General features: G+C 41.4%; 1 protein-coding gene across 1 annotated transcript in view; it reads right to left on the bottom strand.

The window, feature by feature from the left end:
* The window catches only part of GALNTL6 (polypeptide N-acetylgalactosaminyltransferase like 6), a 1137703-nt gene that overhangs the window by 73762 nt on the left and 1047201 nt on the right, over positions 1–16740 (bottom strand). Inside the window, exon 8 of the mRNA XM_004278676.3 lies at positions 13363–13470. Within this exon, the coding sequence (XP_004278724.1) occupies positions 13363–13470 (108 nt within the window). The remainder of the gene's footprint in view (positions 1–13362; positions 13471–16740) is intronic.

The following is a 16740-nucleotide window of genomic DNA, read 5'->3' as shown; positions in this document are numbered from 1 at the left end:
TATCTGTGAAGCAAGCAGAGTGGGGGCAGCCACGGGCTCATGACAACAGCAGTGCTCACGGGTAGCTAGAGGTGAGTGTGCCACGTGGCTGGAACTGACAATTTATGGCCCACTGTTGGTTAAACTCAGTCAGAAAATAAGTAGGTGAAGACCTCTGTCTCTGCAGCCCTGGGCTGAGCTCCGTCCCGGCTCCTAGTGTAGTGTGGACAAAGGGGAGTTGGGGAGAGCGTTCAATCCCATTCAAGGTGGGTCCAAGAGGTTTTCACCCGCTAGGGTTGCACCCAGCATGGGACTCCTGTAACAGAGGAAGGTAGCTCCTGTGGCTGAGGAATACATTTATTTTCTGGTGTACGAAGCAAATGAAGGATTTCTCTGTTTTCAAAAGCTGCAGACCTTTGTACTTCTTGAATGACAAATGAAATAAAAATTGTTATGCTGAGCACCTCTGTGCACACGACATTGAGAGCCTCCCCTGTTTTTATGTCAACCCCTGTGGTTCCTTGTGTAACAACAAGCCCCCGTATTCAGCCCAAAGTGGTATTAACGTCTCCCTTCTCTGTGTTGCCCAAATAATTATTAACTCACTTAACACATTCAGCCCTGTAGTAGAGACCTTTAGAATTCAAGTCGTCTTCAGTGCATTCTCCAGTGCTACATCTTTCCTTAATTCTAATACTAGTCGGGTGTTTGAATTGATAGTTTACCAGGAACACTTAATCACTTTGCTACCTCAGTCATAGGAACAGATTTCAGCTTTGACTGGTCATCTTCATCATAAAGCATGAAGAAAGTAGCTATTTCTATGAAGCCTGCTGCCTCACCAAATGACACAAGTCTATCCACTAATTTTTTTTTTTCCCCCCAGCAACACTTTAGACCCTAGGGCTTCAGTATCCTGAAAATTCAATCCCTATTCTGTTTCTGAGCATATTATCTGGGGGCTGATTGTTTCTCCGGCCGGCAGGCTACCCTGTGCATGTGAATTACCTGGGCCACCTCACCTCAGTTGCGTGTTTCTGCTTCTTTGTGGCGGGTGCAATCATACGTGCCCACTGGTGTGACCCCAGTGCACACGCTGCGCTTGAGTCAATGTTAAGCTATTGTATTATGGTGGCTTGAGTAATAGATTGCTCTTTCTTCAGCTATCATTTTTTCCGGTGGTTTTTCCAGAAATTGCTGATAACCAGCAAAGCCAGTCTCACCAGCAAGGTGCGTATTTGTCACAGTCACTTCTCCAGCAAGGAATCGCATCACTCTCCCATGACTCTGAAACTTCTGCTTTGATTGAAATGCGTTTCTTTTCTCCTCTTTGTAGCTTAAGAGCACTTCAGTAGCTCCTGAGTCCCGCCCCAAAGCCCTCTTACCACTGATGATGTGATAAATGTCATCATGGCTACAGCTCAAAAGACGATCTTTTTCAGAGAGCCTCAACTCAACACAATTATTTAGCCCAGCGCTATTTTTCTCTGATCTAGAGACTTCTTTGAAGTCAGTGGGATGCGTTCAGCATGAGGAGAGGATGGCTAATCTAGTCCTAAAAAGAGGCTTCTCTGACAGGCAATTTCCTCTCTCTTCTTCCCCAAGGCTGTGCAGGCTGTCTGCAAGTGGTTACATGCTCTTGGCTGGTTTGATATAATTTAATTATATCTCTATTATATTTTTTTGCCGAATATTTTGGATATTTATGGTAGTGTTTCTGATAGCATTTGATGTAGGCTTTAGATAGAGAACAAACAAAAACTAACTCTCCGAATTATTTAACTACATATCTTATTAAAAATGCACGTAAGCCTAATTTAAAAATGGTTTTATTGAGGAATAATTGATAGGCAATAAACTACTCGTGTTTAAAGTGTACAATTTGGTATACTTTGACATGTGTATGTATTACTGAAACTATCATTGCAATCAAGATAATGAACATATCCATCACCTCCAATCGTTTCCATATGCCTCTTTGAAATCTCTCTTCCATCTCCTTTCTTAGGCACTTCTACCATCCCCAGGCAATCACTGATCTATTCAAAAAAATTTTTTATTAAGACTTTATGTCTTTAGAGCAGTTTTTGGCTCACAGCAAAGTTGAGGGGCAGGGGCAGAGATTTCCCATGTGCGTCCTGCCTCTAGAGACGCATAGCCTCTCCCACCGTCCATATCCCCACAGAGTGGCGCATGTATTACAGGAACACACCGTAATCACACAAAGTCCACAGTTCACATTAAGGGTCACTCTTGGTGTTATACACTGATCTACTTTTCATCACTATACTTTAGTTTGCATTTTCTAGAATTCTAAATATAATCATAAAATACGTGCTTTTTGCCTGGCTTCTTTCACCTAGTGTAATTATTCTGAGGCTCACCCACGTAGTTGCATGTACTACTTTTTATTATATTTTAGAGACTACCTATGGATAGACCACAATTTGTGTATCCATTTACGTGTTGATGGGCAACACAGAAATACAAATGATCATAAGAGACTACTATGAAAAATTGTGTGCCAGCAAATTGGACAACCTAGAATAAACTGATACATTTCTAGAAATGTATACTCTACCAAGACTGAACCGTGATGAAATAGAAAATCTGAACAGACTGATTACTAGTAAGGAGATGGAACAGGTAATCAAAAACATTCCAACAAGCAAAAGTCCAGGACCAGTGGCTTCACTGGTGAATTCCACCAATTATTCAAAAAAGAATTGGTACCAATTTTTCTCAAACTCGCCCAAAAAATAGAAGAGAACTCTTCCAAACTCATTTTACGAGGCCAGCATTACCCCGATACCAAAACCAGACAAGGATGCCACAGGAAAAGAAGAATTACAGGCTGATGTCCCTGATGAGCATAGATGCAAAATTCCTCAACAAAATATTAGCAAACCAAAATCAGGAATACATTAAAAGGACCATGTACCATGATCAAATGGGATTTATTCCAGGAATGCAGGGATGGTTCAACATTTACAAATCAGTCAGTATGATACACCACATAACAAAATAAAGGGTAAAAAAATCATATGATCATCTCAATAGATGCAGAAAAAGCATTTGATAAATTTAACATACATTTATAATAAAAGCTCTCAGCAAAGTGGGTATAAAGGGAAGGTTCCTCAACATAATAAAGGCTACATAGGACAAGCCCACAGCCAATATCATACTCAACAGTGAAAAGCTGAAAGGATTTCTTTTAAGATCAGGAGCAAGACAAGGATTCCCACTCTCATCACTTTTATTCGACATAGTATTGGAAGTCCTAGCCACAGCAATTAGATAAGGAAAAGAAATAAAAGGAATCCAGATTGGAAAGGAAGAAGTAAAACTGTCACTATTTGCAGATGACATGATACATATATATAATCCTGAAGACTCAATTAAAAAGCTGTTAGAACTAATACATACATTCAGTAAAGTTGCAGGATACAAAATCAATACACAAAAGTCTGTTGCATTTCTATACACTAATAATGACCTATCAGAAAGAGAAATGTAAAAAGAATCTCATTTACAATTGTATCAAAAGAATAAAATACCTAGGAATAAACTTAACCAAGACCTGCATATCGAAAACTGTAAGATATTAATGAAAGAAACTGAAGAAGACACAAATAAATGGACAGATATTCCATCCTCTTGGATTGGACGAATTTAACAAACATAACTCTGAAATATTGCAGGTTTGGTCCAGACCACCACAATGAAGCAACTGTCACAATAAAATGAGTCACATGAATATTTTGATTTCTCAGTTCATATAAAAGTTATGTTTACACTATACTATAGTGTAAAGTTATTATTTACACTATAGTATATACTATATTATACTTTATACTATACTATAAAGTTATTATTTATTCTATACTGTAGTCTATACAATGTACATACCTTAATTAAAGCTACTTTTTTGCTAAAACATGCTAATCATCAACTGAGCCTTCAGCAAGTCATAACCTTTTGGCTGGTGGAGGGTCCTGCCTCGATGTTGATGGCTGCTGACTGGTCAGGGCAGGGGTTGCTGAAGGCTGGGGTAGCTGTGACAGTTTCTTAAAATAAACAACAGTGGAGTCTGCCACATCCATTGACTCTTCCTTTCACAAATGATTTCTCTGAAGCATGACATGCTGTTGGATAGCATTTTACCCACAGTAGAACTTCCTTCAAAACTGGAGTCAACCTTCTCAAACCCTGCTGCTGCTTTATCAGCTGAGTTTATGTCATTTTATAAATCCTTTGTTGCCATTTCAACAATCTTCACAGCATCTTCACCAGGAATAGATTCCATCTTAAGAAACTACTTTCTTTGCTCATCCCCAAGAAGCAACTCCTCACCCATTCAAGTTTTATCATGAAACGCAGCAATTCAATCACATCTTCAGGCTCCACTTCTAATTCTAGTTGTCTTTCTCTTTCTACCACATCTCCCCCTACTTCCTCCACTGAAGTCTTGAACCCCTCAAAGTCATCCCTGAAGGTTGGAATCAACTTCTTTCAAACTCCTTTTTAACGCTGATATTTTGACCTCTTCCCATGAATCGTGAATGTTCTTAATGGCATCTAGAATGGTGAATTCTTTCCAGAAAGTTTTTATTTACTTTGCCCAGATGTATCAGAGGAATCACCATCTATGGCAGCTATAGCCTTAGGAAATGTTTTTCTTAAATAATAAGACTTGAGAGTAGAAATTACTCCTTGATCTGTGGGCCACAGAATGAACGTTGTATTAGCAGGCATGAAAACAACATTAATCTCATTGTTCGTCTCCATCAGAGCTCTTGGATGACCAGGTGCATTGTCAATGAGCAATAATATTTTAAAAAGCATCTTTTTCTTGAGCAGCAGGTCTCAACAGTGGACTTAAAATATTCAGTAAACCATGTTGTAAACAGAGGTGCTCTCTTTCTATCTTTCATAGTTTCTGTGGGTCAGGAACTTGGGAGTGGTTTGACTAGGCAATGTGGCTTGTATTTCTCATGAGTTTCAGTTGGATTTTGGCTGACAAACCAGTCATCTTAAGCCTCCAAGGGGGCTGGAAGATCTTCCAAAGTGGCTCCCTCACGTGTCTGGCAAAGCGGTGCTTGCTATTGGTAGGAGGACTCAGTTTCCTCCATGTGGGCCTCTTTACAGGGCTGTGTGAGTTTCCATGTCATGACATGGTGGCAGGCCTCCCCCAAAGCCAGCCGTCTAAGAGATCAAGGTGGGAGCTGCAGTGCCTTTTATGACCTAGCTTCAGAAGCAAAAATAGGATGACAGGGCAAAAAAAACATGCTTTCTGTTTCGTTTTGTCTTATTTTTCTCATCCCTTAAGACCGTATTTGACTGAGATTGAGGGTCAGAACATGATGGAATTATTTTTCATGACCTAAAAATAAATTATGAGAAAGTGGAGATAACCAGTTGTTGTGGGAATTGTTGAAGGGGTGCCGATAGAAACAGAGGTCTCTGTGTTCCAGTGAGGACGTATGGCCCACAGCTAGATGATGGCCAGCCTGTCTGAGTCTATCCAGGACCCAAACAAGTTCTGGCACGTTGAGGACCGAAGCGCTGGTTCCTCCAGAGGCAACACCACAAGCTGGAAGTTGATGCTGTTACTGGGAATGATGGTGGTGGTGTGGCTTCTCCCATGACTTTACGTGGGGGGGCGGGGGCAGAGGCAAGCGGGAGCACAAGGCAAAGGGCAGATCTTACGTGCTGCAGAGTGGGGACTTCCTCTGACAAACAGGTATGTGAGCACGCAGAGGAAGACTTTGGGGGCATCTAGAGACACCTGGGAATGATTGGAAGGGCGTTCACCTGGCAGTCAAGCCCATGGTGTCTCCTGCTGTCACAACCTGAGTGCATAGGACAGTGTGATCTCATTTGTGGATGATGATTATTGATCCATTTGCTATATGTATCGCATATCATGTATATAGGTCACAACCAGCATCTTCTAACCATCAGCTAAGGAGAGTATCTAGTGTTTTGTTCCTCCACAAGAACACCCACAGCAAGCAGTCCAGCAAATTGTGATGGAACTAAATGGTGCTGAAGCATTGTTCTATCTGTTATTAGAAGACCCTGTTTTAGTTTCCGTACTTTCAAAAAAGGCAAAAAAAAAAAAAAATCTTTATGTTTTTAACAGCTCACGCAGGGTTCTTAAGTTGAAAACTACATCTGTTCAAAGTTTAGGCAATCTGTGAAATTTTATTTTTATAAAGCATTTTCCAAATTAGAACACCAAGAGCATCTGGACACCACAAAGCCGCCCATTGGTTTCTGACCGTTTCTCAGTTTATAGAGTAGCAAGTGGAACTGTTTTCTCCACCTCACATGACATTAGAAAGGAAACGTGCTTGGGCTGGAATTGTAGTTGGAGATGGAATTCTTGCCATGAACTAATGAACAACTGGAAACAAGGGTGATTAGAATGGAAATGACACAGCAGAGGCCTCCAGCAGCGTCACTCTGCATTTACACATCTCAGGGTAAGAAGCTCATTCCCCTGAATGAGTCCCTCTGAGCCAGGTGCCTCTGCAATTTCATCGTCCAGTTGAGGCCCCAAAAGGCAGAGTCATAGAGCAGCCAGTTCTGCTCCCTCTTGCAAGAGTTGCAGTTTTGGTTACGGAGATTATGGCAAACTTGTGGGAGTTTGGGGGGAAAGTATGTAGAGGAAATAAGAAGAAGACCAAACGAAAAGTTAGTTTTGAGAAGTTTGGTGGGAAATTGCTGAATTTTAAAGTAATGTTGTCTTTACCTTGCATATTTTGTTCACGAAACTTTCAAATGGTAAGAGACTGTACCCGTCAGTGATTTGCTCCTTCACTTTCCGTTTTGGTGTCTATGTTTGGTATGAAAATTCTATGCTTTACCTCCATATTATTTAAGCATTTTAGAGACAAAGTGTGATTCTGTTGTTTTTTGTTAAATGAAGAGCTAAAAAACATGGATGCTTAAAATTCTCAGACCACTGGGGTAGGAATTAAGGGAGCAAGTGAGGGTCAAGCCGTGGGGAACACATTTGTGTTTCACGTTTTCCCATCTCCTCTCCCTAGGTCCTTGGCAGATGGAATAGTTTTACTTTTCCTTATTTTCCTCACATGCAAAACAAGCGGTAGAAAAAGGGACATCATTGAAGGTTAGTATGAGTGCTGTACAGGCAGAAACTTCTCTCTAGTGGGGACTGTCCTTGGGTGAGGTGACATTCTGTTACAAAGGGGAGGCTTGATTTAATTAAAAGGTCCAATGCTCCTGGTTTAGGATATGGGGCAAGCTCTATGCATTTCCGCCTGGCACATGGTGGGCACTTGATAAATATTTATTGAAGAATTTCTGCAGCCTGAGCCTTCTTTGTGGCAAGAGATGACATTTATCTTCATAACCCGCAATGGACTCATCAAATCTCAATGATTTATGGAACCATTATTGTCACATAATAAAGTTATGATTGATTTTTAGGGAAGCTATCAGGAAAAATGATGAAATATTATTTATGGAAGATGCTTGAATTTTTTTTTTTTTTTTTTTTTTTTTTTTTTTGCGGTACACGGGCCTCTCACTGTTGTGGCCTCTCCCGTTGTGGAGCACAGGCTCCGGACACGCAGGCTCAGCAGCCGTGGCTCACGGGCCCAGCCGCTCCGCGGCACATGGAATCCTCCCGGACCGAGGCATGAACCCGCGTCCCCTGCATCGGCAGGCGGACTGTCAACCACTGCGACACCAGGGAAGCCCAAGATGCTTGAATTTTTAAATAAAAAGTTCAATATGGTGATTCGTCAAAAAATTAAAAATAAAACGACAGTAGGATCCAGCTTACCCCTCTTCTGGGTATTTTTCCGAAGAATATGAAAACACGAATTTGAAAAAAATATATGCACCCTTATGTTCATTGCAGCATTATTTACAATAGCCAAGATATGGAACAAGGTAAGTGCCTATCAACAGACGAATGGATAAAAAAGATGTGGTATATATACACAATGGAATATTACTTAGCCATAAAAAGATGACATTTGCCCTTTGTGACATGGATGGACCTTAAAGTTACTATGCTAAGTGAAACAAAACAGACAAAGATAGACAAACACTGTGTGATTGTACTCATATGTGGAATGTACGAAACAAACAGACATACAAAAAACAAAATAAATGAACAAGCCAAACCGAAGAAAAACAAACACGCAGACTCAGAGAACAGAGTAGTGGTTACAGAGGGGAAATGGGGGCAAACTGAGTGAAGGGGACCAACTGCATGGTGGTTGACGGAAACTAAAGTTTTGGTGGTGAGCACTGTAGTGAATACAAAAGTAGAAATATAGAGCTGTACACACGAAACTTATATGATGTTATAAATCCATTTTACCTCCATAAAAATAAATTTTAAAAGTGCCATCTAAATAGGAGATATTATATTTTAAAATATGGCCAGGAGGGGAGAGAAACACATGAAACACAGTAGGTGAATCATCTTTAGCTCTTGCCACGAGTACTGGACAGACTCATTGCCCTTTTGGTTACACTGTAAGGAAGAATTTGAAATAGTTATTGTTTTGAGAGGAATTGCATCTGCACAGAAGTCCTAGCCATTTATGAAAGCTGTCTTTTGGGAAGAATTCATTATTTTCTGCTCTTTGGGGGAAAGCCCATGATAGGCCACCGTGTCCCCAAACTCAAGGACAGTTTCAAACGAAGCATCTGAATCCTGCCGCTTTCAGAGAAGTCGGACGAAGCGCGGGCTGCTGTTGGCGGCCAAGGTAGTGGTGCTCCGGCTCTATTTGCTGGGCAGCTTCATGAGAAGCAACTGGTTTACAGTCATGACGGGGGAAAGGTCACTTTGTGGGAGAGTCGACTTCCCATTCATCACCATCCTTGATTGCCTTCTTGGCGATTTCATTTTCTGACATCAAACTAGTCCTTTTGAAGAAAATCTGGCAAAATCTGGTTTTTGTGGGCTCTCAGAATCCTGGATGGGTAGTCCACGCACGTCTCCCAGGTCTGGCTCTCCCCGAGCCTGTGTGCAACGGTCGCTTAGGACCCAGCTTATCTAAATCCAATCTCAGCATCCGTCCCTTCCTCTCGTCCCTGTATCTGTACCTTTGTGTCTCAGATGTGGCGACGAAAACTTTGCAGACACGTCTGACCTCTCTATTCTTGCACAGGGCGGCAAATCAGTGAATATCTCCCAGGAAGTTTTCTTTACAGATGCTTCTTGCATTCAGAATGTTACTTTCTTTAGTCTTTCTCTCCTTTAATGTTTACCTGTTGGCTGATCTTTCCATTTTACCCTGACACTTCCTGTTCAAAACCCCCGAGTGCCTCCCTGCAGTCGGTAAGGGAAAGGTATACACCTTGGCCTGCATTCTGTCTCCACTGCACCGTCCCAGTTTAACTGCGGCAGCCCAAACGCAATCCTTTGTCACTCTCTGTGTTTGCTCATTCCTACCTGGCCCTCTTCTCCTGCTGGGGCTCCCCCAGGACTCCCAGCCACTCCAGTTTGTTGCGAGCATTGGACAGACACAGTCCCAGCTCTGCTCTTGGGACGTTTCATCTCCATCCCCTTTAACAATCCATTATTATGGGGATTTGACTTTGGCTTTATAGCTCTTATCCTGAAATTTGGACAGTGGTTGCCATGACATGCAAGATGAAATTTAAAAAAGAACAGTTATCGATCTTACGTCAATGGCAAAACACAGCAGGATACAATCCCCCAGTTTGGGCGTCTCTTACAGACTCAGGGTGACGGTCGGGTCCTGCTTTGCCTCCTGTGCAGCCGAGTAAGCCTCCAGGACCCCATCCACAGTCTGCAGGGCTGCCCTGCTCTGCAAGGGGCCCTCCTGGGGACACGCCCCAGCCACGTGTTCCGAGGGGACCACATCGTGCTGCATCAGCTGGTGTGTTTAGCTGTGGGGTGGCTATTCTGTGCCTCTGTTATGTCACCGGTCTCAGGTCCAACGGCATGATTGCCTCAAACACACTGGCATTCACAGGGAAGTCTGAGGTGCCCGAAGTGGCTTCTGCAGGGCACGTGGCTCATGACGCAGCCTGTCGCAGTGAAGGGTCTCCTCAGAGGGTCTCCACCGAGGGTCTCCCCCCTCTGCCACTCAGCCACTTGGCTGTTCACGCCTCTGTGTAAAGGACAGTCAGTGCCATCCCAAGGAGGGGATGTCTGTCCCCTCAGCCCTGGGGACTTTCTGGTCCCCCTGCAGCACCAGGGGTGGGCAGCCCTTCCCTCAGGGACTGGCCATTTGCTCCTGGTGAGAAGGTATCACAGCTGTGCCCGGTGTACTGACGTTGGACCCCGAGGTAACATGGTGAAACATTTGGCTTTACTCATGACACATGGACACTCTGATTCCCTGATGAAGCTGAATTGTAGGGCACAATGTCCCAGAATTTTGCATTTGGTGGGAATTGACATAGGGAGGCTAATTCTTATTCTTGCCAAATAAGGGCATTAATAAAAATCTACCATCTCTTATACTGTCATAAGAGGAAAAAAAAAAAGCCTAAGATTGCTGCATAAAAGGATGTTATTAAATGGAATAGATTTAGCTTTGTGATTCTCATTTTTCTCAGTTCATAGAGGCTGGGTGAAAAGTGGGCCAGGAACTGGTCCACCGGTCCTGAGTTTGGGAACCACGATTCTGCGAACCATGTTCATCTAACTGAAGTATCCTTGAAGGTCCGCTTTCAGTGCAGCAGCTAGTGTACCCCACCCCTCCTCTTCCCGCCACCACACACATCTTTACAACACGTTTGAACAACTATCCGTGTTTGCTGTCTTGTGTTGTCCTCTAATGGTTTCGTGTGTAGATATCTTGTCTCTTCCAGCCAGACTGTCTAGGTAAATAGAAGGCACTGACTAGCTAATTATTTGCATTTCTTTCTATGATACATGCTGGTTTGCTATTTAGAGGACTGTAGGCTATTCACACGTGTGTGTGTGTGTGTGTGTGTGTGTGTGTGTGTGTGTGTGTGTTGTGAAAGTCAGCTGGAGCCCTCTATTTACATAGGTACATAAAAGAAGGGTGCACATTTCTGAAGAAATAAGTGAGCTTTGTGATAAGAAAATTAGCCTGTGGAGTTTCCTCCATCTTTCTCTCCGTTTCCTGCAAGGCTGGAAGGATGAACTCCCTATTGTGTGGACCTGGCCCTGCATTTGAGCATCTGTAAAGTCTCCTCATTTGTGATGATTCAGTGATACTGCAGGGTGTAGCAGGTAGTTGAGATTCTCCCACAAAATATCAGAATTGTTTTTCATTTTAATACGCTTTTTTATTTAAAAAAATCATAAAATGTTTCTTAGAGTGACAGCTGAGCCTCAATATTTATGACTTCCTGATTGCTCTAGCAGTTTAGAGAAAAAATAAAAAGGAGTCTCAAGTAAAATTTAAGTGGAAAAGATTAAAATTCAGAATTATGGACTTTTTTTCATTTGAATAAATCCTCCCTCTTTGCTGGAAATTTTATGTGCCAGCCCGTTTCCCTATAGTTGACAGTCTTTGAAGAAGGACTTAATTTCTTTCTTCGAAGTATATGAACAGAGTTATTTTTTGAAGATCCGCACAACTCCCTCCCACCCCCCCCCGCCCCCCCCAGTTTCTAGACTCTACTTTTGGCTGCAAACCAAGCACACACACCACCCATCTTGCAAATAAAAGATTCAGTTTGGGACACAAGCGTGGAGCGTATGAGTGAGTGAAATGGACAGACGACAGAACATCATTATCTTGGGGATGTTTTAAACTGCTGCTACTTATGATAGCCACACAGCTGATTTATGGTATGTGCTCAAAACTGTTCAGTCATTTCCCTTTTTGGGAGTTCATGAGTTTTCAGGTTCATATGTATTAAGTCTTATGCCTAAATTGAATCATATTTCCTAACCCCCAATGCAGCTCTTTAATCACTTTGTGATTGGTTTCTTTTCTTCAAATAATATGTTTCTCTAACAACTTAATGGAGTATGTTATTAACGTCTGATTAATCTTTTGCGGACGGAGGAATAATGTGACTACCTCCCTTCAAGGTGTATGTAATGTAACTTCATTACTATTAACTCAAACTGCTGTAAGAGAGATTATGGTGTGCCTAAGAAAACAAAGAAAACGGACGTCATTGACAAATAATCTCAGAAAGGGAATAAGGCAGAATCCTCCTTCCCCAAAAAGGACTCACTATAAATGAGAATTTTATTATACTTCATTAAAATGTTTACGTTTTAGTAAGACCTTAGACTTGCGGCATTTTCTTGTCTTAGTTTTTCCTGACTCATTAATTCTTTCAACACATCTTGGTGAGTGACACCGACCCTTGTTCTAGGTGCCGGGAGAATAGTAGCAAATAATTCCGAGAGAAACTCTGCCTTTGTGGGATTGATACTCTCATGAATCCTGATGAACTAGTTTATATTTTTTTAAAAGCTTGTTGTGTGAGCTTACTGAACTTTATATAAAAGACTTGATTATATATTGCAGCCTTATTAGTAAAAGAACAAACATGAATCATTTGGGATTAGATTCTTAGGGGAACATGGTGCAGAGGGTGGTGGTGAAACACCCTTTTTCTAGACCTGGGGTCTTAGCAGTAGCAGGTACAGATTGTGGTGCCTGAAACTGATGGAGTGACGAAAAAAGGGACGCAGAAAACGGGAATTGTCAGGATTGTTTCCAGAAGGTATCATGACCACGTTCTCCCAAACATTGTAAAAGGCAGAAGAGAAAAGCATCCTTGCGTCTGGTCTAAGATAAAGGTTTTACTCAAAACAGTATCTTAAAAAAAAAAATCTTGGACTTGACCAGTTTTGGAATTTTGAGGATGGGGTAAAGTTTTAGGCAGAGCTGGCCCTGATTAAGAATGAGAGGAAGGCGGAGTTCGGGAGACACCTCTCCGCATCCCGTTTACCCTGTTCTCCATCTGACTCATCCTGTTACACTCCCTGTGAGGGGTCCATTCTGAAGACCTGGGATTAAACCCCAACTTTGCTATTTGTCACTCGTGTACGTGAAAGAGCCACCTTGCTAAGCCTCAGTTTTCTCATCTACAAAATAAAGATAAGAATATTAAGCTCCGAAAGTATAGATGAAGACTAAATATAATATGCAAATATAGTAATATATAAATATAATGTATGTGCAAGTGCTTCGATACAATTAATAACAAGACTTAGCATCATAACTAATACTTCCTTAAGGAATGGAAATAAAACTCTGAGAAACACAGGAACCTCTACATTAAAAGCCTGCCAAATGGAATGGCCAAGCTGTGGATTTGTACGTTGATCAGACGGTGCCTTGGATTAAACCACGTGTGAGGCTTCACATTTTGCACACGGAAAACCATAGCAAACCCCACTTATTCTGATCCCTGGTTACTCACTCTTGCCAGACTGGTCCCGGATGGAACTTTATAAGGGACGTACTTCCTGTAGATATGACCAACTCTAGAACATGGAACGTCGAACATTTCTCCTCCACACATCCAGACCTAAAGAGGGGAAATTAAAAGTATAATAAAAGCGAACGGTGCCTTTCATACCAAAAGACCCAAATTATTAGTAAGAGTCATACAAAATCTTAAAATCTCTTAAAGTCTCTAAATCAATAATTTCTGTTTATTATCAATGGCTAACCAAGGGGGAAAAACCCACATTTTAAAAAACCTAGATTCATAGGAGTACAGAACCAAAATATTAGTTCAGTAAATCTAATTTCCATAGATAACATGTTGACATATTTTTTATTCTAGTAGAATTTTAACACAACTATTGTAATAAACTGGCATTTAATGCTTAGACATCTTATTTATATAGATATTTGTTTTGACAATCTTGTGGTCATTAGAAGAAATAACATTGGAATTTGTGTCAGTTAAAAAATTTAAAGTATAAAAATGGAATTTCTAAAATAGGTGAATGAATGAAGCCAATTAGGTATATCCATAATTTATCTAGATACTGAAACTTTCAGTAGAGCTCACCTTAAGAATCAGAGTTGCATTCTAATTTCTCCCTACTCCCTATCTTTTCTTAGGTACAGAAAATAATTGGTTAGTGATGTGTACTCAAGAGATGTTAAACTCAGGGTATCTGTTAAGATGTTGTACTTATAGGTAGTGACAAAAATTAATTGGTTATGTTTTCCCATGACTGCCCACTCAAACCATTAATCCTGGTTTTATACAACAGGCTGCTTACTGTAAACGGGCTAATTATCAAAACATAAATGCAGGCTTCATATATGCTAGATTTTTAGCTATTTTCATTGCAAGAAAATGATTAAAAAAAAGAGTTAGATACTGTAATGGTTAGTTTTATGTGTCAAAGGCTGCACCAGAGCGTCCAGATAGTTGGTCAAACATTACTCTGGCTGTTTCCATGAGGATGTTTTATGGATGAGATTAACATTTAAATTGGTGGATTTTGAGTAAAGCAGTTTCTCTCCGTGATGTGGGTGGACTTATCCAATCAGTTAAAGGCCCTTGGAGAACAAAGACTGACCTGCCTCAAGCAACAAGGAATTCTGCCGGCAGACTGCCTGCCTTTGAACTTGAAAGGCAACGCTTCCCTGCATCTTCAGCCTGCTGGTCTACCTTGCGGATTTTTTTGGATTTACCAAGCTTCCTCAATCCCATGAGCCAATTCCCTTAAATAAATCTCCCTCCATATAGGTACCCTGTTGGTTCCGTTTCTCTGGAGAACCCTGACAGATGCAGATACACAGCTTCTTTTAAAGTGAAATATTGGAAGAGAGAAAGAGAAATGTTTATGTCTTAACTTACATTTGCTTCCATCTTCTTTCGCTAAGAGGAATGGCACCCTAAGTAAGACTGGTGAACAAACAGTGATGAATGGAATCCCAAGGGGATGGCAAATGGATTATGAAAACAATACTCAGTTGCTCTAACTCCTGAGAGTTCAGGACTATTCATGGTATCAATTTCAACTTGGCTTTAGATCAAGTCGTCAGAACTATGCATAGATCATGTAAAGCTGGGAGGGGCAGAGAACATTCTAAAGTACAGTACTGACAATTGGAAAGATCCCGAGAGGCTGGAGCTATATAAGATTCAACATAAAAAGGGTAAATATAAGGACCTGTCCCCAGACCTGCAAAAATCAACTCTTCCAGAGCAGGAGAAGGTAGAAAAAGACTGAGTAGCACAAAACACATCACCAGCAAAATACGGAGAGTTTAGGGATTAAACATCTTGATCTATCTACCTGAAGTCTTATGCTAATTTTTGAGAAAATGCTTTATATTCCCTTGTAAAGAGAATTACCAACATGGGGAAGGGATGCAAACTGTGTCTTAGAAAGAAACAATTGGAAGAATGGAGGTTCGTAGTCTTGATAAGATAAAATTCAGAGAAGTGCTTTTCGAATATCTGAAGAACCTAACATTTGGTAGTGATGTTCGTAGAACCCCAAGGAGCTAGGACTAGGATTAATAGGATAGAGCTATAAAGAGACAGATTGCAACTCAGTGGAAGGAGGAAATTTGTAATAGGCAGCTCGGATAAAGATGAAATGGGCTTCCTGTATTGCTAGGTGTGTTGAAATCCACAGTCGATGACATTTTGTAGACAAGAATGTAACTCTGGTGGACAGTTGATCTAGCCGATATTTTAGGTAATTCTAATAATAAGAGTTAGCATTTATGAATGCTTACTTTGCTCTTTTTCATTTAATGCCCACAACTCAATGACAGACTTTACTATTTCCCCAGTTATATAGGTGGGAACATGGCAGCCTACAGGCTAACTTGTCCAAAGCTGCAGAATTGGCCACATCCAGAACAGAGATATGCGTCCTAGTGATCTAACTCCAGTGCCCACCTACTAAGTCAACAGTTTATCTACAGAGTCAGCAAACTTTGTTGTAAAGGGCCAGATAGTAAATACTTCAGGCTTTGTGGGTTATATGGTCTTGCAACTATGAAACTTTGCTAAGAAGAGACATGACTGTATTTCAGTAAAACTTTGTTGACATAGATAGGCAGTGGGTCATAGTTCGCTGGTCCCTGTTCTATAAGATACACAATCCTTTCAAACACTGAAATTCAGGGATTCTAAGATACTACATATGGGAGGTTGCATTTTCCCAACTTAGACACCACAATATCTCCCATTGCACATGCCCCTCTACAATATGACCTTGGTAGCCCCCACTGAGATGTGGGACTATGTTTCCTGTCCTTGAATTTGGGTGTGCTTGTGAATTCTTAGGCCTGTAGAGGACAGCAGAAGTGACTGAGGTCATGAAAGGCATAGCTTCTGCCTGTCCACTGGGGCACTCGTTTTTGCAAATTTGAGCTGCCATGTAAGAAATCTGACACCTTGAGGAGACCCCACTGTAGAAAGTTTGGGCCACATGAAAGGTCACGTGTAGGTGCTCGGGCTGACAGCCTCAGCTGTTTTCACCAACACCCAACATCAACTGCTGGGCATGTAGATGAAGATTCCTCTAAATGATTCCAGCCTCTAGCTGTGACCCTAGATACCATGAAGCAGAAATGAGCTCTCTCCTTTGTACCTTTTCTGAATTTGGGACCCATGAATTTGATACAATGCTTGTTTTATGCTGTACGTTTTGGGGTGCTTCGTCAGGCGGTAATAACTGGACTACATACTTCCAAATCCGCGGTGGAGGTGAACTCTAACACGTGATAAAAATTTACAGGTCACCCACAGATTTTATCTCATCCTACTGTGGGAGATACAGTGCAGGACGTACAAATTTCCATGTTCACTTCTTCC

Source organism: Orcinus orca, chromosome 6 (assembly GCF_937001465.1).
Source record: "Orcinus orca chromosome 6, mOrcOrc1.1, whole genome shotgun sequence".
Taxonomy (NCBI): Eukaryota; Metazoa; Chordata; class Mammalia; order Artiodactyla; family Delphinidae; genus Orcinus; species Orcinus orca.
The sequence above is the reverse complement of the archived record's forward strand: the minus strand, read 5'-3'. Positions and strand labels throughout refer to the sequence as shown.